General features: G+C 41.2%; 1 protein-coding gene across 9 annotated transcripts; it reads right to left on the bottom strand.

The window, feature by feature from the left end:
• Positions 1–326: 326 nt before the first annotated feature.
• Positions 327–26,886, bottom strand: TFDP1 (transcription factor Dp-1). Of its 9 annotated transcripts, none has more exons than XM_083735624.1 (12): positions 26,601–26,886; positions 24,345–24,427; positions 13,904–13,970; positions 10,981–11,087; positions 10,062–10,183; positions 8,484–8,649; positions 8,053–8,199; positions 7,029–7,097; positions 5,734–5,885; positions 4,475–4,641; positions 3,338–3,419; positions 327–1,597 (listed from the first exon to the last, which is right to left on the bottom strand). In XM_083735624.1, the coding sequence occupies exons 2-12, from the start codon at positions 24,354–24,356 to the stop codon at positions 1,447–1,449; spliced, it is 1,242 nt and encodes a 413-aa protein (XP_083591750.1). In that variant the 5' UTR covers positions 24,357–24,427; positions 26,601–26,886; the 3' UTR covers positions 327–1,446. The 9 variants fall into 9 exon arrangements, with proteins under 9 accessions (XP_083591750.1, XP_083591753.1, XP_083591752.1 ...); XM_083735627.1 differs by having other exon boundaries at positions 8,053–8,196; positions 26,601–26,750; XM_083735626.1 differs by having other exon boundaries at positions 8,053–8,196; positions 26,439–26,749.
• Positions 26,887–27,326: the final 440 nt, after the last annotated feature.

Below are 27,326 nucleotides of genomic sequence, written 5' to 3'. Positions count from 1 at the left end.
ACCATTTAAAAAATGGCATTTATTTTTTTTTACTGATGAAAACAGAAGCCAACACATTTTACTAAAGCTCCCTTTTATTTCAGGTATATCTCAATCATTTATTCACTTATACATTTCTATGATCGGAGGCATTATCCTAAAGATTAATTGCTTGTGAATGCAGTGCTGTTAAAGTCTGTCTCTCACAATTTATGTAGAGATATAAATACCTACCTACTTACCCATTTAAAGAGCTCTGAAACTCTTCCAAACTGAAGAACTATATCACAAGTCAAAACACAACAAAGCAGAAGGTGAAAATAATCTTGATTAGAGAAACAAAGAACTTGTTAAAAATGCCCACGCGCTTTTTATTAATAAAAACTAATAGTGCCACAATTAAACAAGTAAAACAAACTGCTTATATTCCATAAAATATTACAGAAAAGTTTATTTGTGTTTCAATAAAAAGACTACTGTCTTAGAACAGGCAGCTGACAGTATTTGTGCAGTTAATTCTTTGTGAATAAATTTTAAAAGACTACCACCTGCCCTGAAATTTCTTTTATAAAAAAATGAAGTATTAAAAGTGATTGACAAATTTTGAGTTAAACATAAAACATTCTCTATATTTAATTTCAACTTTATAATAGATTACTGGAAGATGTTTAAGAAACAAATATAAACATTTGTTTCAGTACATGTCTTTTATATGATAGACTTATAGGTATGTAAACAACTATATAACAAATTGTTTTCAAAATCTGCCTGTAAGAAATCAGGCAAATTTTTATCATAAGCAAAACTCATCCCAAACCTTCAAGACATTTACACAGCTGTGCCAGCTTGGCAGTAAACATTTGCCAAAAATTGTATTTCATATGTCCTAACATTCAGCAAACACAATATATAAATTTGATGGAATTACAATGATCAGAATAATTTTTAAAAGGGAAATAAATTCACACAATTTCCGCAAACTAACATTTAAAAAGAGGCTCTTTTGTTTGTTTCTTTGGACTCTGCATGATCAGCAAAATATAACATTTGTTTGCTATGCTTCAGTACGAAGTGTCACCTAAATGCACTCTAAATAAAATGCCATTCAGTGTATGCATTTTTGACAGGTGGACAGATTTTATTTTCCATTAAATGTGGCTACATTTTCAAACTTAGCAACAACACTTAGGGGCAAAATGCATTTTCCTTCAAGTTAAAAATTCTAAGCAAAGAGTAAATAAAGGTTCTGCATTAACACACTGGTATCAACACACACATCCTCACCACATGTAAAAAAATCTACATAAAACAAACAATTCTTTTTACTTTACTGGAGGAGCATTTTCTAAATTCAGGACTCTTACCAGTATCTCCTTGATGGGGCAATTTTATGACAATTCTCTTCCTAGAATTATTCCTGAAGCTTGCTGAATTTTAACATTTAAAAAAGTCTACACGCAAAAAATATCAGTCGTCATCGTCATTTTCATTAAAGTCCTCGTCATCGTCATCGTCGTCATCTCCAACATAAGACACTGGTGTCTCTACTCTAGAGCCGCTGTATTGAGATCCATTGGAACTTGTAGCTAACATTCCATCCCCTCCATTTGAGTAGTCACTGAAACAAAAGCAAATTAGGATCAATACTTTTAACTGGTTTTCCATTAATGCATTAAGTTTTTACAACACAGCTATGCAGAAGGAAGGGTGAGAAAAGGAATGTGCCTAAAAAATTATTTTAACTGAAGTTATGCAAGGTTGCTACTGGACCCCAGGGACTTTGCTCGTATCTTTGGCTAGGATGCCAGGATCAACTGCTGTGCCTTCCTGGATTCAATGGCAAAAGGAAAGAAAAAGCCTTTGTGGGTATGAATTGGGACCAACTTCTCAACACTTCCCTATGGCTGCTCTACACCATTATCGCCCTTTGGGCTTTAACCCTTTCAAAATGCCGATTAGGGAAACTATTAGGCAAAACAAAAAGCGAAATTTGCACTTTGATGAAAGAAGCACTTTCCTTAGGAAGTCTCAGCAGCTGCTGATAAGATTTTATCTGGCTAACAACAAAATCCAACCAACCAGAATCCATCACCCACTACCAAGGAAGCCTCCCAGATCAAGGACATCGGTTGGTTGCATTTTTATTGGGTAACATGTTTTCTGGCTGATCTGCACCCGTGCACAGGTCACTAGACCTCTTACAAAAACCCTGTTCCTCTATGGTAAAAGCTTGGGTTGCAGCTTCATATAAGCAATTATTAACCTGCACTGCAGGCTCTAAGTTGGTTTTAAAATTCTGGGGAGGGAGATAATGGGGAGAATACAGGTGGTGATATTTGGAATGTACTGTATTGGCCTGAATATAAGCCTCACTCCCCCCCCCCCCCATTCTAACCATGAAAAGTTAAAGTGTGGCTTAAATTCGCAACCTTAAAAAAATTGGCTTTTACGGTATCACAGCTGAAACAGACATATGGTAAAACGGAACGGGTGTGAGTGCCTGCAGAATTTTAAGGGAGTGGTTTATATTCGGATATTGTCTTTTTTTCTTTTCCCTCCTTGAATTTTAAAGGTGTGGCTTATATTCGGGTGAGGCTTATGTTTGGGCCAATACGGTAATATGCTCTATTTGGGCAGTAAAGTCCATATCAGGGAAACCACACTTTTAAGCTGTATCATAGGTGGCACAGGACTGCAGGGCAAATGTCACACGCCTCTCACATTGGCAAGGCTGTGGAGCTAGGGGAACATACTTCTACCTCTGGTGAAAGCATTTGTAGGTCTATACATTTTTGGTTCCTGGTTTTTAATGAAACTAAGCAGTCAACTTAATTACCCCCTCTTCTTGCTCTCCTGTCTATTTTTGGGCATGGCAACAAGATGGTTATATTAGAAGATTTTGTTATAGCTTTTATTGGCTACTACATGCTTGCCCACCATACAGAAATCAGAATATACTGGATATTCCAATAATGTCTGGAATATTGCCGTTTTTGAAGAAGTTACACACCATCTTCGAACTTGGCAAGGTACAGCTACATCGGATACCTTCTATCCAGTTGAGCGGGATTTTATTTTGTATACAAATGAACACCACTTACAACAACTTACACCAGCTTCCCAGGAAATCTGGACTTTGGAGTTAACCTTTTGTTTCGTTATGCGATATGTGAACTGTTAATATATGTGATTTGTGCCACCTTTCATCCCTATGGTTTCTTTTTGTTTTTCCCTATATCCCTGTATGTAATACCGTTTTGTTCTGCATTAAAATCGATTGGGGGGGGGGGGGTTCTGAAAATGAAGGTGCTTGCCATTTGCCAGGTTTATCAATATTTAAAGAGAAATCCCATCTAACCTGTTTGAAAATCTTGTCCCATTTGAAGCTGAACCTGATGAGGATGAGACATACACACTGCTTATTGATCCCTGAGCCATTTCTGTAAAGGAAGAAAGCATTATGAATTCTGCAGGGTTGATTCTGTACTAAACACAAATCTAATCCAAATATTTTTAACATATAGTGAAATTTTGTACAAAGTGCCCATCACAAAGAATTTTTTTAAGCAGCTTAAAAAAAAGAAGCAGTTACACGGCCCATTAAAGTTCCCACTAAAATATAGGAGCACTGAATAATCTCTAAAGTGCATACAAAGCAGAAGAAAAACAAAGGGGGGGGGGAAATAAGTTTGGGCGTACAAAGCCTAATTCTCTAAAGGGATTCCACAGCATACAAAACTAAGTGTATCATTAAAACACCCCACTGTATTTTAGTAAATAAAACCAGTTCTACGGAACAGCAGAGGCAAGGATGACTACGACAGCTTCCTTTTGCTATGAAAATATTGATCATTCTTAACTGCTACACTTAAAAGTATGGAAAAACGTGCTAAAACGAAATCAGACTTGGTTCAAATTTGCTCTAATAGCTGACAAGTACATATTTATCAAGCCAACCATTGCTTTTCGTTCTGCATGATCAATGGTGGCCAGCAGTGGAGAACGAAAGAGCCATATAGTGTTGTGGCTGCCAGAGATCTCCTAGAATGCAGTCCAACCCAGTTAACAGGTATTTCAAGGACAGCCTTGTTAATTCTGATGTTCTGCTGTCCTTTTTGACACCAACTGAGGATAGCACCAGAGCACTTTACAAACAGTTCTCCTTTCTGCAATGATTTCTAGGATTGGCCTGGCACCTAACATTTCACAATCGACCGCTTGATAATCCACCTCTATGTAGGTGGTGGTAACTCCACAATGATTTGGAAGTTACTGCACTATTAGAACTTTTACTTCCATCATTTGGGGGCAGGGAAGTTCTTAAGAACTTTTCACTCAGAAAATGCTTTGCTTAGGCAACTGTACTGATAAAAGGCTTTGCAAACCACTTGTATCCTATAGCGCTGCATACTGCAGTTGTGTCAAGTTCCAATGGCAGTTTGGTTTCTTTTCCGAGTACGTTTTAAATATAAGGAAATATTTCACAGAACCTTACCTGTCACATATGGTTCAAGAGCTTTAGGAACCAAGCTCCTTGCATTTTTTAGGTCCTCTGCTGAGCAACTTCCGGATTCTAGCCCAAAAGCCATTCCCATGCGCTTTAACACTTCTATATCATCGTGTATTTCAAATGCATTGTCAAAATTAAATAGATATTCAAACCTACAGAAAGTGGGTAGAAACTGGTCAAAAAGCTATGCACATAGGGTTATAAAATTTTCTTACAAAGTGTATCTTCTACTAATACACAACTTTAAAAGATACAGCACATTTTGATGCTGTTGTACAATTCCAACACTGTCTTTCAGGAAGCAGTAGACTCAAATATTTCAATATTTCATATATTAGTAAGATAATTGGCCCATCAAGACCAACACTGTCCAGTCTCACTGGCAGAGGTCTTTTGTGGAGCCCTGCAGAAATCCGTGTTGAGGAGTGCAGCTCACAGAATCAGCTATAATCTCATCAGGTTATAGAATGTTGAGGCCAGCTTTTTCACTAGTAGCACCAATGTGCTAGAATGTTCCACCTGCTTAAATACAAGAAGTTTCAACAGTGTTCCTCTGGTTCTTGAAGACATACCTGTTTAGAAGCATTCCCCACCGCCCTATCTCCTGAACTGAACCTCTTGTTTTAACCTCTGTGCTGCTTTAATGGGCTTACTTTATTGTACATTTTTAATTGCGAGTTTTTATTTTAACATTTTGAATGAACTGTTTTAGTGTGGATTTTCATTATGTGCGTTTGTATTTTTTCTATTGGTTTTTATACTTGTAAACCACTTCGAAACCACTTAGGCAATTAGGTGGTATATAAATATAATAAAACCAGCATTTTCAACCCCAACTTTGTCAGTATTTAAAAGATTAGTCCATTTTCCTGCATAAATTTCAAGCTAGCTCCATGAACATTTGCAGCTTTGCTCTCCTCTTGCAAGAGCATGAGCAATGAAACTATGCTCCCTGGCTTACTGTGTTATGATCAAATTGGGGGTCCTGGTTTGTTTTGCTTCAAATAAACCACAACACAAAGGCAAGATTTCTTCTTTGCTTACCAGACACTGGTTTGAGCAAAACAACCATGTTCCCCAGTTCATATATAATGCCAAGACAAGTACTATGGTTTGTTGCTCCCATGCTTACTAGAGGGAGGAGCAAAGCACGAGCCAATCGCTTATTATAATTTATCATGCAAATGCAGCCAGTGTATTCGCAAGGACAGAAGAAAACACCCGTTTCCCTACTAGCAACCTACTTGTCATTAGAAATACTGCAGTCAATCACAGTCTTCTTGCTGGTGTTCACAATGATAAATGGCAAATGAATGACAGAATTAGAAGCTGGTGGTCTGTTTGCTTGCTGTTCTGCTTGACGATTTCGCTGAACAAGATTCTTGAAGGCAATTTGCTGTTAAGGGATTTAAATATAAACAACTTCATTTTCTTTAAGAATAGGAAAACAATTGTGAAGGCATGTTTGGCATTAATTCTTAAATAAGAATATTTAAGAATAATTAAACAAGTAACAATAGTATCTATAACCAAGCATTTGTGGATTAGGCACTCTAAAGTTTTGAGAAATGCCTCCTTTTTGGTTACTGGGTGGTATGTGTTTAAGTCTACACAAACAAACACACACACACACACACACACACACACACACACAAACCCCCAAAGTGGAAGGTTTTCCTCCAGCTCCAAAACAGAGTCCAGAACATGGGGAAAAATCTAACTTCTACAAAGTGAATAAACTCTGCACAAACTTTTTAAACGTAAGATCATCTGTAAAATAGAAGTAAAATAAGATGAGGAAAGACAGTGGGGGGGTTAGGGAAGAGAAAAATCTGCCTAATCAGGTAGGGTTGACCAGGAAGCTGAAGAAAAGCCTATTCCCTCGGTGCCATTTCATATATGCACATACTGCCTGGTTACCAAGAGGAAGTACTTTCCAGAAGTAAAAAGGCTGCTGTTCTTGAAACCCCAGAAAAATGCAAAGAAGACTGTCTAATAAACACCCCTGAAGTTGTTCCAGTTAATTATTTTTATTCTATTATTTAATTCTACTCTATCTTTTAGGGCAGGCCTAAAATAAAAACAGGAGACACAAAACATATAGAACAGAATCAGATGAAGTTGCATATAGGTGCCTGCAATAATCAAGAACGAAAATTGTGTAATGCCTTATTGCTAAAGTGAATTAAAATCACTGGGAGGAAATCATTTCGCCTTGCCAGACGGAAAAATCTCCCCTCTCCAATCCCCATGCACTGTTCTGGGGAGTTCTCTCAACCCCCCCCCCCTCCGAGCTGATCTGAGGCAGATAAGGGGGGGGAGCACCTTTCCAGTAGCAGGAGCCCTTGCCCTGGCTTCTGCTAGCCCACCTGCTTAGTTGACTTGTCCAGCCCATTATCCTCTTATTCCCAGTCATGTCATTTACTTATGTGAGATAAAGTAAGTGCTTCAGGGGGAAATCGGCTCATCTTAACGCATTAGACAACTGATAAATAAATATAAAGTGATTTGGCAAGGCAAACAACAGTTCCAAAAATACCTGAAGTATTAGCTCTTGTAGTTGTGACTGTTTTTGCTTTATTCTTTCAAGTCTTCTCTGTCGCTCCACCTTAAGAAAAGAAACTTTGTTAGTTTTAGAGAGGAGCTGGGTGAATTTGAGAAGTACCATAGCTACATAATGCTCTGTATGTGGCCTAAAATCCAAGGAACCAAGAAGTTCATTCTGTGAATCTAAGGGGACTTTATACTTGGTTCTGAAAAAGCAGCACCCTGTCTCAAGTAATATATACATTTGAAACATAGGCAAGATTCCAAAGCAGTTCACAAGACGGCATGAGAATCGGCTGTTTTAGATTTTTTTTTTTTAAATCCAAGATTTCATATCTGCTGAAATGAATTCCAAACATCATTTGTTGTTCTTAAACAACAACGACAGTGTGGCAACAGCCATAAACCCTCTCTCTGCATACAAGAAAATCCTGAACACCCAGAGCTAACTACCATCAAATGATACATAAGCCTGTTCAGAGATTATTTAAAAGACAATCAAAATAATTCAACCAAAAATGTATCTGTTTCTTATAGTGAAGTCATTCATAGAATGAAGGGGTATTAAACAGAGGTGCTTATGGAATCTGACCCTATTAGATTCTAAGGCTCTACTTCACTGTAAATATTCCCTAAAGTGGAACTCAAATTTTCATTATTAGTTACAGTGTCCTGGAATATTTCCAGAACTTGGGAGGAAGTGTCAACTGTCTACTCCCTCTGTCTTCCGCCAGCACTTGGGAGGTTCTTACCCTAAAGATTTATTTTTTACTTATGAAATTTTGCAAATGCACAATCATTCTCAATTAAAGAAATTTATGATTTTGAAAGCCAGATGTGCAGAATGAATTATTCCACCACTCCAAAATCTGGGTCTCCAACCAGAATGAAACCCTGTGTGGAACCGAAGGCATGCCGCCATCTTGGAATGGAAGTGAGGGAATCTGTTCATCCCGAGTAATCAGAAAACAAGATTAAAGAAATGCTGCAAATGAGAAATGTCCACCGCATTTTACCTCTAAATTCTGACATTCCTGAGCTGAATTAGTAGGTAGGCCAATCCATTTTATTTCTTTCTTCTCCTTGGAAATAATGTTCATGGCCATAAGGACATTTAAGGCATCATAGACACGTCGTCTAATATTCTTCTGATCATAAGCCTGCTGTTGAATTAAGAGTATTAGAATATCTCTGATTAAACTATTTTAAAGATTTTATCCAGTCATGGAACGGCTGAGGTAATATCACAACTTTATCGGTTAACAGAGTAGCATTTCTAATCTTGAAAGCAAGAACTTGAATTTTTCATAACACACAATAGACACACTGGGATGATCCCTAAGAGAGAAAGCAAAAAGAAAGGGGCTGTGTCTGCATGTAGGTAATTTGTAGCATGCAGGAAAAGGGTTTGTTGTCTCTACTAAATTCAGAACATGAATATATTTACCGATTCATTTGGTGAGATGTGTGCATCTGCGGTACTAAACTCTGCAACTAACTCATCTGCTACCTCATTGTATGAGGTCGTTCCTTTCCTCTGAACCTTCTCACAAACTTTCATAGAGAAGTGCCGCAAACCCTTGCCATTCTTCTCACCCTTTTTGTTGCGCTTCCTATAAATACAGATACAATGAGTTACACACACACACACACACACACACACACACACAAATCCCCAAAACCAATGAGACGACTTTAGGGTGGGTTTCTTTTTTTTTTAAGAGAACCGATACCTCAAATCACTTGTTTCATTAAACCTTGTGCAAAAGAAGGCTTCATCAATGATAAAATATGTTCTAATGGTGGCAGTGTTGGCCCACTGCCTTTAGGAATTTGTCTGCATAGAAGCAGAATTCATATTTACTTTGCCAAACCTTTATTGGGCATTACAAATAAAGTCCATCGTAAAACGTCCATATATAAAATATATACAAAAACAGCCAAAAACAGTAGAACGCCTCAAAACAGTATTTTTAAAGAAATGCAGTGGCACTGAAGAAACTGTTTTAATGAACGTAACTTGTTGGTTTGGACACCCACATCTGACCTAGACACACACAGTTAAAATATGAGGATATTATTATTACTATTATTATTAATACCCTGCCCATCTGGCTGGGTTTCCCCAGCCACTCTGGGTGGCTTACAACATATCTAAAAACATAATAAAAACATCAATCCTAAAAAGCTTCCCTAAACAGGGCTGCCTTCAGATGTCTTCTAAAAGTCAGATACAGTGGTACTTCTGGTTGCTAACCAGAGTCCTGTTCACAACATGAGCAGAACACAACCCGCGTCTGCGCATGTAGCGAAACCCGGAAGTAACCCTTTCCGGTACTTCCGGGTCGCTGCAGGACGCAACCTTAAAAAACATATCATGAAGCAAACGCAACACGAGGTATGACTGTAGTTGTTATTTTCTTGACATCTGAGTGCGTTCCACTGGGAAGGTGCCACTACAGAGAAGGCCTATTATGACAATAGGCATACACTCCTATTACTTGAAACATTTTGAATTTGCTTATAACGTTATTCAAAGGAAACTCTATAGAAATACACACCCTATCTACCTTCAGATACCAACCTTTACATGAGGAAGAAACGAACTACAAGTTTAAGAGAACTGAATGCAATTATGTCCTCGAGTGGATGGAAAGGGCTTTGGTCCAGGGGAGGCTTCTGCTGGCAGGACAGGAAGTGAGGTGATTGTCACTGAGCTCCCCCTCCCCTGCAGCTCCTTGCATCACCTCCCATGGTGTTCTGAAGGGTCCTCCAAGTATCTGGATCACATGGGGAGCTGTCAGGGAAACTGGCAAACACTTATCTCCTTCCCTGATTCTGCTAACATAAGCCTCCAGGGATATCACTGGATTCGGCCCAATACTTTTCAGCTATTAGCTAACTAGCTAGATATGAGGCCCAACTTTAGTTACCAAGAATAAAGCTTTTGAGGCATGCGTTTTCCTGTGAATATGTTGTAACATTTTCCTGTGAATATGTTGTAACCTAACTAAATTTTACTCACCCAGCAGACCAAGGCGAAGAATCTGCAGTCTGGTTCTGCGGTACGAAGTGTGTGTTGGGTGTATGTGGACTTGATACCAGAATAGTATTGGGGGCTGAAGGTCTCTGAGGTGTACCAATAACCTACAGTTAATACAAAATGTCAGTTAATGCCAGTCCTATTCAGATTACAGTGGTACCTCGGATTTTGAACAGAATCCGTTCTGGAAGACCGTTCGACTTCTGAAATGTTTGAAAACCGAGGCGCAAAGGGTGGTCTGCAAATTCAATGGAGAAAACTGGAAAAAAACTCAGCAGAAGCCGTTCGACTTCCAAGGCGCATTCAAAAACAGAAGCATTTACTTCCAGGTTTTCAGTGTTCGACTTCTGAGACGTTCAAAAACCGAGGTAACACTGTAATTATATTATCTTCCTTAGTATGGAAGCCGTAATTTTATACTAGATACATTTTAAAAAGTAAAACCACAATTTACATTTTTAGTGGGTATTTTGCCCAACCAGGAAACTCTTAAATTGGAATCAAACTCTAACTTATATTATGTAGGCATGCTTCTGAAAGAACCTCATCTAATGGGGCTCTTCTCCGCTGAAAGCTGCCAAGTTAAGTGGACCCCATGGTTCCTATGTAGATCTCAAAAATTTCTAATGTACAACAGAGGCGGCGCTTTAGAAGTTTCCAAACTAAAACTCCCACCATCCCTCATCACTGGGTGCATTAGCAGAAGCTAATAAAAGCTGCAGCACACCAACATCTGTAGGGTCACAGTTTAGTCACATAGACGTAGAACAATCTTATGCATGTTTTCTCAGAATGTGTTCCAATGTTGAGGCTGACCCCAGCAAAGGATTAATGTGGCACCTCAAAATCTACAAGTTACATATCACAAATGAATCAGTAGCTTTCCCTACAGACCTCTTACCATTTGTTGTGCAATGTTGACATTAGATTGTCCAAATGTTTTCGGTAGGAGTTGTTTTCCAAGTGTATTTACTGCGGAAGGGTGAACGGCTACTAATGAAACAACACCTAAAATACACAAATTGAAAAGTTACAAAATGGTAACAAATAACTGGCAACACTATTAGCATCTGACTAGGCAAACTGAAGAGGTCAGTCTAATATTTAACCTAATTCTGTTGCACACGTCCAAGTTAAAATGCTTTTAAATATGTGAGAGCGGGAGACATTCTTGAGCAAATGTTAGGATGAAGTCCTCGAGATAAACCATTGAGCTCAAACATAATAGCTCAATTTAATTCTCTGAAGACAGTGAAATCAACGTGCCAAGATTAGAATCCCTCACTATAAGTTATCTGACATACTGACTTAAACTACTACCAGAAACATCTGCTTTGCTTGAAGATTAACTTCTAAATCAGGCTGGAGAATCTATGGCCTTCGTGATATTTCTGAACTTCAACTCCCATCATCCTTTAGTAATGTCTTTCATTTTGTAGTTGTGTGATCTGTGCTCATACTGTATTGTGATTGCCATTAGCTATAAACCATAAACTCTACTGACTGAACTCCCATCATCTTTGACCATTAACCATGCCAACTGGAGGGTCATAGGTTCCCTACCAAGGTTCTGGATAAATCTTGTCAGCCACAAATCAGTATGAAGAAAGCTTCCACATCTCTTTACAGTCGCATCCATTTTTACTTGGAAACAGCCAGTGTGAAGCATACACAGAACTGCAGCCTGTGTCTCCCAAGATGTCATGAAGACAGAAGTTTTTAAAAGTTCTATATGAGCAATGTGTATATGCATTTCTGTATAAATGCTGCCACCCTGTGGTACAAAATATTTTATAGAAGTCAAATTTTAGAATGGTAGAAAGTAAAGTGAAAAAGTATGCTATTCACTTGAATAGCTACAGAATATTAGGATGGTGTATATGCAGCCAATTACCCACCCACCCTTCTAAGTAGTTAAATACAGTGTTGTCTGAAATAATTCAGGAGGGATTTGATGACTAAAGGAAATAAGAAAATACCAATCAGTTTCTGGCAAGTAGCATCTGAGATTGGAAGAGATTTTTAACATTAACTATTCTAGTGTGCAACTTTTTAAAAGTGTGATCTTTATGAGACACCGGTATAGCCCTAGTTGATTGTCTTTCTTTTGTGCATTATACGCCTATTTTGAGAATTAGAAAATTGCAGTCGCAACCAAATCATGATAAAATGTTTTTGGTGTAAGTCATTAAGTTGATTTAGGAAACTAAAGTAATAATAGTTGCTATTATTATTATTATTATTATTATTATTATTATTATTACCCCCACCCATCTGGCTGGGTTTCCCCGGCCACTCTGGGCAGCTTACAGCATATCTAAAAACATAATAAAAACATCAAACATTAAAAACCTCCCGATACAGGGCTGCCTTCAGGTGTCTTCTAAAAGTTGTGTAATTCTTTTATCTCCTTGACATATGAAGGGAGGGCGTTCCAGAGGGAGGGCACCACTACTGAGAAGGCCCTCTGCCTGGTTCATTGTAAATTTGCTTCTCACAGTGAGGGTACCAGCAGAAGACCCTCGGAGGAGGACCTCAGTGTCTGGACTGAACGATGGGGGTGGAGACGCTCCTTCAGGTATACTGGGGCGAGGCAATTTAGGGCTTTAAAAGTTAGCCCCAACACTTTGAATTATGCTCGGAACGAAAGTAGAACGGTTCTGCTGAGAAATAACTGTATCAGTCTCAAATGTATTCTTACTCACATTTGGATGCCCTGTCCCATAAAAATAATTTTATTAAAAATCTAGGATACAAACACATTAGTAAATGAATTGAAGCTTTATTTGTTACAGCAGGGGTCAGCACCTTTTTATAGGCCTATGGCACATCTGGATTTTTGAGCAGGTGCTATCCCCTTCGGTCACTTCAACTGAAGACTTAAGATTCCAAAGCCTCACTTTCAGAGAGTACTGAGTAACACACTGTCTCTTTCATAAACAACTATGAAACAGATATAGGTTGCCGCTGTGGCTCCCCTCAAGCAACTCTATGTCACACGACATGGTCCTGCTCAAAAGCTGCACCCTTTGGGTCAAAGATAAACAGCTGCATAAATAAGGCCTTAGACGTATCCATGGGATTCAAAGATGTTGCTGATGAACTACATACCACTCTGGAATCTGAGTGAGGAACAATGTGACTGGCTGCTGTGGACACTCATGGTAGCTAAACACATAATATCCAATAATGGAAGGAGAGATCCTCTCCCTAATCATACAATGGACCAAAGATACCAGCCACCGCCTATGAGAAGATGCCTTTTCCACAAGGGGAAAGTGGAAAATTATTGGGCACATGGACTCCCTACACAAATTCATGGCAATGGTTGATGACAGTATTGGCTGCCACTGATCATGTGCACTTTTTAAAAATTGTTGTTGTTTAATGTATTGTTTTTGTATAAAGTATTTCTTTCAAAAATTCAGTGAAAACCGATAAGTAAGAAAGACTGAACGGTCAATATGCACGCTTTCTTCTATAACAAACACCATTGTGCAGGTAGCATTACATGCCTAGGATATATTTACTGACTAAAATTTGTACACGCTGCCTTTCAGCTGCAAAATTTTAAAGAAGTTTACAAAGTACTAATAGATCTGTGTCACTGTGAGAAAGACTAGGCCCAGGTGTCAAGTGTGGCTAGGAAAACAGCCATTGCAGCCCTGCTGAGCCCACCAGGGTCCTCAGATAAGAGGAATGGGACCCCTCCCCCACCCCGAGGTTTCTTTGCCCAGGACTCCTCAAACTTGAAGCCAGCCTTACTACACACACAGAAGTCTTACTTCATTAAATACGAAGGCCAATGACCAAGAGTTTCTTACCTTTTCCAGGACTAAGATTTTGGTCTATAAAAACCTTTAATTCTCCATTAGCTTCAATTAGACCAGCCTATGAGAGAAGACACATTTTATTTAGATGTAAAGTACTTTGTAAACAAATTACATTTCCAGGTCCCAATAGGTTTTGCAAGGGACCATCCAAATCCATCATCAAGTTATAGGTTGCCTTTGTGTCCACAAAAGCTTTCTGTGATTTGTTGGTGGTATTGTTATCACTCTCTATAAAAAATAATTAAGATCCATGAGGGTCTGTGCCTTGGATTTTTTTGTGGTCCTGGCAAGCACCAGATCTGTGATGTTTACTGTGGAGGCTTATCATAGCACTCTGTTCCAGGTCTACCTATGTGCATATAGCTATACACAAAATCCCCATTAGCCTTCCCCCTTGGTTCAGGCCACACCTTGTTTTGTCCTAAGGAGTTGGGGAACTTGCACATAGGCACATACACATTCCCAATGCCCCATTACGCATACAGACTTATCAGCTGGCAATTGTGTAACCCAGCTCTTAGTAAGAACAAAATATGCAATATTCCGACCCATTACACACCCACCACAGAAGCAAGCAACTATGTAGACTGCTCTGATCAATACATGGTTGACATTTGTCCTCTTTACCAGGGTCATGGGCTTCCTACACCAAAGGAGTTAAACTATCACATACATTTTCCTTTCAAATGCCTCCCTCTGGCCCTAAAGTGAGTTTTGGAGTTTTAGCTCAAAGTTTCTTTTTCAACTTAGGAAAGCAAAACGTTTTAAAATGTCACCAAAGCTGCATTTCACAAGGAATACAGTTGCCATAAGACCTCAAAGGAATTCAGCCTGGAGGTCAGACCAGGGTTTGACTGCCATCACCAGAACTTTAGAGCAGGTGCACTGGAAATCTGAAGTACACACAGTTGTTTACTAGCTCTTTATAGGCCTACCCTGTACCCTAGAGTGCACTGCCAGCCAACTCACCAATTTTGCTTCTTGTTGACTAGCACATGAGCAAAGCAACTAGGGAATTATTTCTCCAAGACAGGACTGCTGTGAACTCTTAGGACTGAATCAAACAAAATGTAGGTATAATAAAGAGAAGCATATCTTTAAAATAAGCCAGCAGCCTGCATTATAAAGTTCTACATATTCAACCCTTAGCACGTTTACAAGCAGAGCAAAAATTAAAAGTACTGTAAGCACAAGGGAATAAATTTTTATCAACTTTTTCTATTTTCTTACCTTACTCCCCCCAAAACCCATCATTTTTCAAAGGTGAGACTTTTATTGTGGTTCCCTAGGGCAACAATTTCCACACTTTTTAAATTAGCATTGGATTGGAGATTTAAAAAAAAATCAAAGCTCCTTATGGCAACTAGAAACGGAATAAAATGATTTAGTTAACAATACCATTTGGAATTAAGTCAACACGTTAACGGCAAAGATGGAGCCCAGATTAAAGGATAAAAAAAGGTAAAGGTACCTCTGCCCATACGGGCCAATCGTGTCCGACTCTAGGGTTGCGCGCTCATCTCGCTCAAGAGGCCGGGAGCCAGCGCTGTCCGGAGACACTTCCGGGTCACGTGGCCAGCGTGACTAAGCTGCATCTGGCGAGCCAGCACCAGCGCAGCACACGGAAACGCCATTTACCTTCCCGCTATAAAGTGGTACCTATTTATCTATTTGCACTTAAGGGTGCTTTCGAACTGCTAGGTGGGCAGGAGCTGGGACCGAACGGTGGGAGCTCACCCCGCCGCGGGGATTCGAACCGCCGACCTTATGATCAGCAAGTCCTAGGTACTGAGGCTTTACCCACAGCGCCACCCGCGTCCCTTGAGATTAAAGGATAGAAAGCCACTAAAATAAGAAATTTGATGGCTTAGTAAATGAGAAGTTCTACCATTTTTAGGCATGCAAAAGAACTAAGAAGGTATTTCACTTTGGTTACTGATGCTTGGCACCAATCAAAACTTGGAACAGCTCTCTTGGATTTACATGGAAAGGAGAGAGAGCCAGGTTTAATCAGCATATTAATGGGACTAAACTTCGCAACCCCGAGCATTCTTAGCAATTTCATGTAGCTGTTAAACAGCATGTGGTACAAGACAGAATCTTGAAGGACACTACAGTCAAAATGTCCAACAGGAGTCGCCCCCATCCCCAGCACCACCTTCTGGAACTACATCTCGAGGAAGGACTAGACTCGCAGGGGTCAGCAACCTTTTTCAGCCGTGGGCCAGTCACCGTCCCTCAGACCATGTGGTGGGCCGGACTATATGGGGGGAGGGGGAATGAACTAATTCCTATGCCCCACAAATAACCCAGAGATGCATTTTAAATAAAAGCACACATTCTACTCATGTAAAAACACCAGGCAGGCCCCACAAATAACCCAGAGATGCATTTTAAATAAAAGGACACATTCTACTCATGTAAAAACACACTGATTCCTGGACTGTCCACAGGCCGGATTGAGAAGGTGATTGGGCCGCATCCGGCCCCCGGGCCTTAGGTTGCCTATCCCTGGACTAGAGACACTTCAGGGACATACATCCCCACTTCCAGTTCCAGGTACACTAGGGCAGAGAAAGTTATTTCCATTCAACAAGCAAATTTAGATTGAAATGAATCTGGAGAATCCAGCTCAACGAAGAACATTGGCACTGAGTGCTCAATCACCTACCGGTAACTCAAGAATGCAATACTACAGACTAGCTGAATATTATCATTTAACAGTGGGTCATTCCATATCAAGTGATCCAACTTTTTTACCTCATGTCATCCAATTTTCTTAATATTTTGTACATTTGTTGAATGATCAAAACTAAGTTTAAATCTAAAATTTTAATTTTTTTATCTCATGTGAGTGAAAAGTGGCATGGAAATATAATAAATGAAATGAAATTCCCTCAAAACAAATAAATTATCTGCAATGATTGAGACTGATGGAAAGAGAACTGGGGGCTAGAAGTCCTTTGTAGCAATATATGTTGAACTCCACAAAATGCAACAACAGATAATGAACCAAGTATCTTAAACATGACCAACTAGGCATGTAAAACACTTCTATGGAAATCTGAATTTACCCCTCCTGCTGTAAGATAAAGCCCCTCTCCCACCGCATCATTTTAGGCTAAAAGTTGCACTTGCTCCAGCAGGAAAACTTGAGCAGTTAGTTGCATTCACATCTTTCATGCAGTGTCTTCTAACTTGCCCTTCTCCTCAAGCAGGTATGACTGAAGAGCGCCCAAATCCAGAATGCCATATCTTCAATGTATAACTCCCACCTCCCAAATTTCTTAACATTGGTATAACCTTCCTTTAAGAAAGGCTAATTAACTGGAATAAAAAAAGAATGCTTTGATGTAATTTTAAGAAAATACTTGATGTGTACAAATATTTTCTATCAAAATCAGGAAACCAGCTGAATTCCCTCAGAAGTCTGATATACCAGTTGGATATGGAACATAATACTCTAGAAGCTGCATAAACAAACAAATTACTCCACAGACATTTACTGAATACATCTATTTTCCTATTGCAAAAAAAAATGCTATTTGCCGTGCTTTGCTTGGAGCTAGATGTAGAAAGCAACAACAAAAAAATGTTTGAGTGATAACCCAACCCACATTGCTTGAAATTCTATATACTTTAATGGTAAATTCAATTAAGCTACATGCTACATACAGAAAGAGTCTATGCTTTTTGTTAAGTATTACACATTATTAGCCACAGATACATGCACTGCTATGGGGATACTAAAACACATATGCCAATATACATTATGTCCCTTACATTTTAACTCAGTCTTCTCTGAACACGATAACTGCATTCACACCCCATAGTAAGCTAGGAGTAATATTTTAACATGAATATGCAGATTACTCTCACTTTGTTCTTCCTCGCCAGTGAGCGGAAGCAGCAACTTAGCACTGCATCAGAACTGGAGATTGTGGCTTGTTCCACTCCCGCGAATGACACTCTCAAGTCAAGGTTTGTTCTTGACATACTGATCATGATTTGAAGGAAACAAACCATGTTTCCCAGTTTGGACATAATGGCTAGCCATGATTTTAAATTATTTTGTTTCCAATGATTCTCGTAATTATTTAGTTTCAATTGTTACTTTATAACTCGATAATATAAGCAGCATAAGCAGAGTATGCAGCCCTCTCTGAGAGAGGACAATCTCTTTGCACTAGAGAACTTGCAACATTTCAAAAAGCCCTTTTACTTCAGGGTAGAACAAGGCATAATTATATAACAGCACACAGTTGAACTCTATAGCCTGGCTGAGCAACAAAGAATTGCCAACAATAATAACTCTATAAATGATGTATTTAATTACTGTATTTTTCTGTGTACAAGACGAGGATTTTTTACCAAAAAATTAGGTTTAAAATTGGGGCTCGTCTTATACACAGGTAGTGCAGAGGGGGGTTGGCTGATTTGTTGCAGCAGCAAGCGGGAGATTCTCTGCAGCAAGGGTTGATGGTGATTGGCTGCTGCTGTGGCAATAGGGCGGTTGATTGGCAGCTGTGGGTCTTCAGCGACGCATACGATTTTTAGCGGCAGGTAAGTGATTTTTGGCAATCATCCCCCCCCCAAAGCTTAACAACTCTGGGCCATCCTCCCCAAGAAAAGCTTAACAACTCTTGGAAATCCCCCTCCCCCATTTTCTTAATTTGGAGTTGCCCAAAATAGGGGGCGTGTTATACACGGAAAAATACGGTAGTTAACATGTTGATTTGAACTAAATAAATAATAATAATATTTTTTTATTTATACCCCACCCATCTGGATGAGTTTCCCCAGCCACTCTGGGTGGCTTCAAAAAAAAAAGTATTAAAATACTGTAATACATCAAACATTAAAAGCTTCCCTAAACAGGGCTGCCTTCAGATGTCTTTTAAAGATAAGATAGCTACTTATTTCCTTCACATCTGAAAGGAGGGCGTTCCACAGGGAAGGCGCCACTACTGAGAAGGCCCTCTGTCTGGTTCCCTATAACCCCACTTCTTGAGGGAACTGCCAGAAGGCCCTCGGCGCTGGATCTCAGTGTCCTCAGACTGCCCCCACAACTTGCCACTCTTTGCTACCTTAAAATTGAGTCCTCTTTTACGAAACTCAAAAGTACAATAGTGCTAGCAAAGTTTAGGCTGTAGAGGTAGCAAATTGACCCCCCTTGACTTCCTGGATTACTGCCCCCACCAAATTCCTTCCTGCCAATAGTGCATCGTTTATTCTGTTCCTGGGCCTTGCTGAGGCTGTGCCTCAACCCTACAATCTCCTTAGCTTTCCCTTTCATCACAGATCCATCAGAAATTATTTTTTTCAGTTTCCTTCAGTCCGTTGCCCACTTTGACATACTTCCTTTAATTACACTGCCTCTTTGTCAATCTGACTGGCACCTTTACCCCCTTCTCTATCTCCAGAGACATATAGCAATGTCAGTTCTGCTCCCATCAGTCATAGCAGCAACCATTCAAAAGCTATTTTAAGTATGTCATAGGACTAGGGATGTTCTTTCTTTAAACAACCACCAACCAATGCCACACACAACCTACTTAGGAAAGTGCCCTCAGTTTCAAAGGAATCTGCCATGTTGCAAAGGATGTGCGCTATTACTCAAAGAATAGAAGTGCAAAGACTCCTACTGCACACTGATTACTTGAGCAGCTCTTTGGAACCGGACCACACAAAACATACATGTACAAAACCAAGAAACTATAAACTGCGCAAGGTACTGTTTTCTCAGAGGATACGGAACTCCTTCTTACAAGATTAACATATTGCAAATTCACTTAAAATAAACGTATGGGTAAAGTGAAATATTGTGTATCAAGTATTATGTATTTCATTTGTGGGCATTTATTCCATGCCCTCTACTTGAAGGTCAAAGGTTGGGCCACAACATCATATGGCATACATCACTGAATAAAAAGCCGTTAAAATACACTTCATCCGAAACAAAAATTGCCTGGAAACAACACAAAGGCCTGGCAGAACTAAAACGTCTTAACCTGCCACTAAAACCAAATGAGAGTGGGATCTGGCCTGATACAAGGGGAAAGACAGCTCTGAAGTCAAGGTGCTACTTCCAAGAAGGCCCTGCTCTGGGTCAACTAAACCTACTTCTGTCACTGATGGCACAACCAATAAGGAATCTTCCGCAGATCTCAATTCAGAGGCAGGATGATCCTGGAAAGGTGCTATTTCAGGTAGGTGGGCCCCAAGCCATTTGAGCTTCATATATTAAACTCAACACCTTGACAAATAGCCATCCGGTGAAGTTGCCTCAGGGCTGGTTCAATATGCTTCAGGCACCTAAATTTGACAGCACCCAGGCAACAGCTGCAACCTCCAAAGGAGGCCCGATGTAGAGTCATCAAAATTCCAACTATCCTTATCCTGGAATGGCAACAGCTAGGGAATCGGGCGTATCTGGTGATCTGAGTCTCCAACAATAAGGTAAAATTTAGGAGTGCCCCTGGATCACACAATTGCTCCTTTAGGGGGAGTGCAACTGCATTCCAATCGTAATTTCTGGACCCAGAAACCAATCCATAGGGCCCCTGTCTTCTCTAGATTAAATTTCAGCTTACTGGCCCGCATCTATCCCTTTAGCTCCCGATTCCAATAGATGTAAGAGATGAGGCAAGGTACAATCAGTGTACTGATGATACATCGCCTCAAGTCCCCTGATAATGGCTCCCAACAGCTTCATGTAGATCTTCAATAGCACAGATCCCTGCAGGACCTCATGGTATAATTACCATAGGGCTGAGTCCCGCAGCGTCACTACAGTTGTACCTTGGAAGTTGAACAGAATCCGTTCCGAAAGTCCGTTCGACTTCCAAAACGCTCAAAAACCAAAACGCTCAAAAACCAAACGCTCGATAAACAAAGCTTAGGTTGAACACGGATTATCAGCAATACATTTTAGAATTTGCAGTGTACTTTCAAGAGAAAAACAAGCCTCATATTTCTCTGCATTTACAAGGACACGTAATATCCTGAGGCCCTAAACATGGCAGGAGGAAATTGCATTATAAGTGACTTTGTAATTGTGTATGTTTATAAAGGAAATCTGAATTTAAAACAAAAGTGTTAAGTCCACACTTACCTCTTAAACTCAATCACAACAGTTTATCAAACAAAATTAGTTAGAACCATAGAGGAAAATATGACTTCTTAGTTTTAAATATCATAAAAGCAATATACTGAATTTATTGTTGTTGATGCCTACTGGATCCAGGAAGCAGCAAGTTTTCACAGATAGCATTCTAGAAATGCCATCTTGCATCTCATCAGGATGATCCAGAGTCCATATAGGTGATGTTGTATTCAAGATGGAGAAATTATATGTGAAAAACTAAGTACACCCTTACTGATCCATGGGAATTAAGAGGATAAGTAGCAGACAGGGGCTGCTAATCAAATACCCTCGCTTAATTGATCATCAGCAAGTGTGCCCACCTCCATAAAAGCCAAAGTTTTAGTAGCTTGCCAGTCTGGAGCATTCAGGTGTGTTTTAACACAATGCCAAGGAGGAAAGACAACACTCTTAGAGAAGCAAGTGCTACTGCTCATAAAACTGGAAGGGTTCCAAGGCCATCTCCAACTAATGTTCTAGAGCGGAAAAGGTTATTCAAAAGTGGAAAACATTCAAGACCATTTCCAATCTTCCCAGGAGTGGACGACCCAGCAAATTCACCTCAAGGTCAGACCGTGCAACACTCAAAAGAAATTGCAAAAAACCCAAGAGTTACATCTCAGGCTCTAAAGACCTCAGCTAGCATGTTAAATTTTAAAATTCATGACGGTACCCATAGAAAAAAACTAAACAAGTATTGTTTGGAAGCATTTCCAGATGAAAGCCCCGTCTCTCTAAAAAGAACATGGCAGGATGATTTTGGTTTGCAAAGCTGCATCTGAACAAAGTTGCATCTGGAACCATGTTCTTTGGACAGATGAGACCAAAGTGGAGATGTTTGGCCATAATGCACAGCACATTTAGCAAAAATCAAACACAGCATATCAGCATAAGCACCTCATACCAACTGTTAAGCACGGTGGTGGAAGGGTGATGATTTGGGCTTGTTTTGCAGCCACAGGACCTGGGAACCTTGCAGTCATTGAGCTGGCCATGAGTATACCAAAGTATTCTACAGTCAAATGTGTGGCCATCTGCCCAACAGCTGAAGCTTGGCTGAAACTGGGACATGCAACAGGACAAGGATCCCAAACACACCAGCAAATCTACAACTGAAGGACTGAAAAAGAACAGAAAAAAGGTGTTGCAATGGCCCAGTCAAAATCCAGACCTCAACCCAACTGAAATGTTGTGTGGGACCTTAAGAGAGCTATGCATAAACAAATGCCAGCAAACCTCAATGAACTGAAGCAACGTTGTAAAGAAGACTGGGTCAAAATTCCTCTACAGTGATGTGACAGATGGATAAAGTCCTGCAGAAAACAATTACTTAATGTTATTGCTGCTAATGGTGGTTCTACAAGCTATTGAATCATAAGGTGTACTTAGTTTTTCACATATGGCTTTTCCATTTTGACTTTATTTCTGTTAAATAAATCATAACACGGTGTAATACGTCATGTACTTTTATTCATTTGAAGTTGTATTTACCTAATTTTAAGACCTGCTAAGAAACAAATGATTGCTATTATGTCCTGATATGTAAAACCACAGAATTCAAAGAAGGTCACTTTCTTTTTCCCATGACTGTAAGTGACCTTCCTTGGTGTTTCTGTATCTCTACAGAGATCCAAACAAAGATCTGTTACTTGTCTCTAATCCCACATTATTTTTGCAGTGGATATGGGCTGCAAGACCACAAAAGCTCTCCATTTTACTTATAGCATTTAAGATGGCTCAATTTAGTTGCCAACCAACATGTTTTGTTGTCGTTAACTAGTTAGCATGCATAGTTGTTCAGGGGGAAAAAATTCAAAATGGGAAACTTGATTTAAAACAATTATTTTTCTGTGTTTTTTCTTTGCACTTTTAATTGCCTAATTTAAATTAACTGCAGAATTTGGGACCTGCCAAACTAAGCACAGCCCTCTGTCTATTTGTGATATCCGAGTGATATTGTAAAACAGCTTTTGATGTGTTATAAGTTGTGGAAGCCTGCTCTAAATCAATGGGATTACCCATACTGATTAAACCTATGCTCATTGATGATACTGAACTGACTGTTCTAGTTTGCAGGACAATTACAACAACGGGAGGAAACTATAGATTCCAGTAGCTAGTTTTTTGCAATTTCAATTTTAGGTCACGATCTGAGTCTATGATAAATACCTTAATAGGAAATTCAACAACTCTAATTTTTTTAAGAATAGGGCACAAAGAAACAACCAAACTGTCATATGCTTTTCAATGCTGAAGGTGTGGTTCTGCTAGAAGAGGGCTAGATTAATAGAAGGATAAAGGTGTACCTTCTATTTCAGCCAGGCAATATAATGGAAAGTAGAGTACTAATAAAAGCAGTAAGAATTCACTGCATCATACTTAAAAAGGCAACACTAAAAAGGTTTTTTTCATTCATGCCATAGATGATCAAAGTCAGCATCACACAAAATCATATGACGGACAAACAGCTTATTACAGATCCTCAAGCCTATTAACTTTTTAGTGTAAACCTTCTACTTATATTGCTTTTAAGAAAGCAAAGCAAAGCAAGTGTTAAGCTATTATTGGAGCTATACTAGGAGCCAGTGGGCTAGCAATAAACATCCTGAAAGGTAGAAGCCTTCCCTAGTTTATTCACATGTGAAATGGTGGGCAAAAAAAATTATACCTTCATAATTATTTGGGGCCTGCTGACTCAAATAAAACTGATTCTGATCCACAAACATGTAACTGGCCTTCCCTAGTTTGGAATAAAGTGAGAACAAAACATAGTGACTTATGGAATTCTGCTAAGTGTTTCATGCTACTCTAGTACAGCAGTATAGGATGCTGCTACTATGTGCATATATACCACCACTACAATATACCAGATTCAACACTACTCATCATTAGAAGATATGATGACTTGTCATCTCTATAACACTATGCTAAAAGCATCTTAGCCTAAATGATGGGGATGTAGCCAGACATATTTGTGATATGCTCCTACTGATATGCTGCACTGCCATTATGCGGCACAGGATGGAGTCAATGCAGCTGGATAAACACCTGCTTATTTGCTGTGTAGATGCAGCTACATGAATACATAGGGTAACAGTGAATTCCTATATTTATTAATGCTAGTGTTACCTTGGGCCAGTCACTGCCTCTCAGCTAACCCACCTCACCGGGTAGTTGTGGGGATTACCATATACATCACCTTGAGCTCCTTGGAGAAAAAAAAGGTGGGATACAAATACAATAAACAAAAACATTATCTGTAGGACCATTACTTACAAATATACTTACATCTTTTGCCATGTTACTTAACCCAAGAAATCAGTTCTTTACTTGCTTGATTGCCACAGGTACAGGAACAGTAGCACTGTATTCTAAAAACGATAAATTAAAAGAGAAGAACTTGGGTTATTGCAGGGAACACATTTTAAAATTGAGATGGCTACATTTTCTTGACTTTCAGAACGGGGTTGTAAAAGTAAGTTACAGTCTGAAAGACCCAACTTAAGGCCTTCATAAATTAAGAGCAGCTCCGTCTCCAAAGCGTTTGGCCCCTGATCTTCTGAGAATATAAAGGCAAGATGGCCTGAACTGACAGGATCATAGAGGTGGGGGTGGGGAGTTGCACCCTGTCCAGCTATGCGCTGGATGACTGAAAAGCATAAATATGCCTCCTGCATAAATCTGCAAGCAACCCCCTTCCAAGAAGAAGGGGGAGCAGGGTGGGGGGCTTTGCTCCTGACCCATTAACTGCAGAACAGTTGCTAGGCCTCAGGGGCCCAACCCCCTACTACACTCCCCCCCCCAACGCTGAACAAAACACACCCACTGCTTCTCCATGCGAACATGCAAGCAGGCCCTGGAAATTTACATGCTGCTTCGGGGCGGGGGGAGAAAACTGGTCCTGAGAGTCCCTGTGAAAACCAGGCGAAGCAGCATCTGCCTCCACAGAACAACTCCCGCCAGCCCCCGCCTCCTGCACCTTCCCGCCCCCTCTCCAGGGCCTCAGAAGCCCGACCAGAGCCCGGGGAGTCTGAGGCTGGAGGGAAGAGACGGGGGGCCACCCAGGCACCAACCTCACCCTCAGCAGACCCTCCTCCTCGCCCGCCCCGGGGAAGGGGGGAGGGAAGAGACCGGGGTAGAAAGAGAGAGAGGAGGAAGGAGGAAGAGGATCCTCGCCTTAAACCGTCCCGCCTAAGCGCTTCCCACCGCCGCTGCCTCCTCCTCCTCTTCGTCTCCCACCTGTCTTCCTTTTCGGTCCCTGCAACCCACTCCCCTGCCCAAGGCGCCGACGGTACCTGAGGAACTAGAGGAGGAGAAGCAGGGAGCAAACTCCATCCCCCACAACACACTCCCGAGCAATCCCCCACCCACAGCGCCGCTCTTGCACGGAAAGAGAGAGAGATGCCAACTGCACATGTGCAATGCACGGCCCTCCTCAAAACCCCCTCGGGGGTGGGGAGAAGCAGCCGAGGAGCAACACCATCACCTCTAGGCTTCCTCCTCCTCCTCCTCCTCCTTGCAAGGCAAAGCAGCTGTGTTTGTGGGGAGATAAGGTTGAGGGGGGGCACCTTTCTGCTCTCCCCCCCCCAACCTCCGGCCACAAACATACACACACTCGTTCGACTGCACCAGAATGAACTCTGCCAACAATTACGAAGCGACATAAGTGTGCATGGGAAATGATAATAAGAAGTTGCCCCCCTTCCCACAACGTCTTTTCACCCCTTCCAGCGCCTCTCCACCCCAACCCCTCGCTTTGCAAGCCTCTTTTCTTTCCTTGGTTCCAACAGTTTCCAGAAAGTGTGAAGTTTTCCTGAAGCAAAGGAAGGGACTTTTTTTGGGGGGTGTCGTTCCCCCCCCCACCCAACACGAGTACATTTCAGCCATCCCTTAAGGCTGCAACCGTGTGCAGGCTTACTTGGAAGCAAGCTCCACCGAGACTTTTGCGTGCTTACTGGATAGAAAAGCAGACATGCAAAATAATAATAATAATAATAATAATAAAGGATCGGCCGCAATCCTAAACAAAGCTTTTACCTGGGAGTAAATCGCCACTTAAAATTAGCCGCTCTTTCTTCTTCTACCGTACTTGGGTTAGGGATCGGGGTGCAGAGCTGCGATCCGATGCACAATTGCTGATCACTTGGAAGCAAGCCCCCCCCCGCTTACTTTCGGGTAAACACGCACGGGATCGGGTTGCAGGCAACAACCCCTCCTCCTCCTCCTCGCGAAAGCGCCATCATTCCCTGCCCCTGCCAAAGCTCACCCAGCCAAGCCGCGCTCTCCTTCCTGCCTCGCTTTGCTGCCTCCTCCCCCCCCCTCCACCCCCAAAGCTTGGAGGTTCCCCGGCGCCGACCCGCAGGTTTGACCCCCTTCTCACACCTGTTCGCGCTCCTTGCACGGAATGGGGCGGATGGGGAGGAACGGGGCTCGCCGCTGCCTCCGCTCGCCCTCCCCCCCTCCGCCGGCGGTCCCGCGATTCTTGGCTTTTTGGCGGTTGGCACAGAAGGAAGGCAAGGGGGAGGGAAAAAAATTGAAACTTACACTTTCGTGCGTCCCTCCCGGCGTGACGCTGCGCGCTGACGTCACGGAGCTGTAACGTGCCCCACATAGGCACACGCGGGGCGGCGAACCAGCTCCCTCCCACATCCCATCGCCGCTCTGCCGCACGCTCGCTCGCTTCGGCCGGCCTACTGGGCTGTCGCAGGTGGAAGGCCCGCGCATGCGCGAGGTTTTCGCGCCTTCGGGATTCCCTTCACGCCTTCCTCCTCCCGGGGCCTTGAGAGCGCGGGAAGCTGCAGCGCGAGACCGGCCGTTGAGCCGCCCTCGGAGACCTCACGGCTTCCGCTTTTGCGTCACTCTTCCCGCCATTCCCATGGGGGAAATGTATAATTCGTGCCCATAATACAGGCAGTAAAAAGTGTTCTGTATAACGACTACCCTGCCTCTTCCCCCCCCCCTCTAAACCCATTTTTTATTCCTTTTGCAGAAATGAGCCGCTGCATTGAGCTCACACAGTACGCATGTTTTTGCACAGAATGATGTTTCTCCACCTTTGTTTATTTGCTGCCAGTAAGCATGCATAACGAGCTGTGTAAAAGAGACTTTGCAAAGCATGTACGAGACATACTTGGACATGAGAGAACAGAGATGGTTCACTTACATGGGGTGGGGAAGGGAACAAGCTATTTTGAAAGTGGGTGGACATTTGTCCAAAGCAAATATACATCAGTTAAGTGGTAAAGCAAATACTGTACAAAGAAGATGGGT

This window comes from Podarcis gaigeae (genome assembly GCF_964106915.1).
Source record: "Podarcis gaigeae genome assembly, chromosome: 4".
NCBI classification, from domain to species: Eukaryota; Metazoa; Chordata; class Lepidosauria; order Squamata; family Lacertidae; genus Podarcis; species Podarcis gaigeae.
This window is presented reverse-complemented; position numbering and strand designations above follow the sequence as displayed.

Coding starts and splice junctions, on each gene's coding strand:
- TFDP1 (XM_083735624.1), bottom strand. Junction 8,650..10,061: donor TCTTCGCCTTGGTCTGCTGG/GTGAGTAAAATT, acceptor CTGTATTTATAG/GAAGCGCAACAAAAAGGGTG. Junction 7,098..8,052: donor AGGAATGTCAGAATTTAGAG/GTAAAATGCGGT, acceptor TCTTTTCTTAAG/GTGGAGCGACAGAGAAGACT.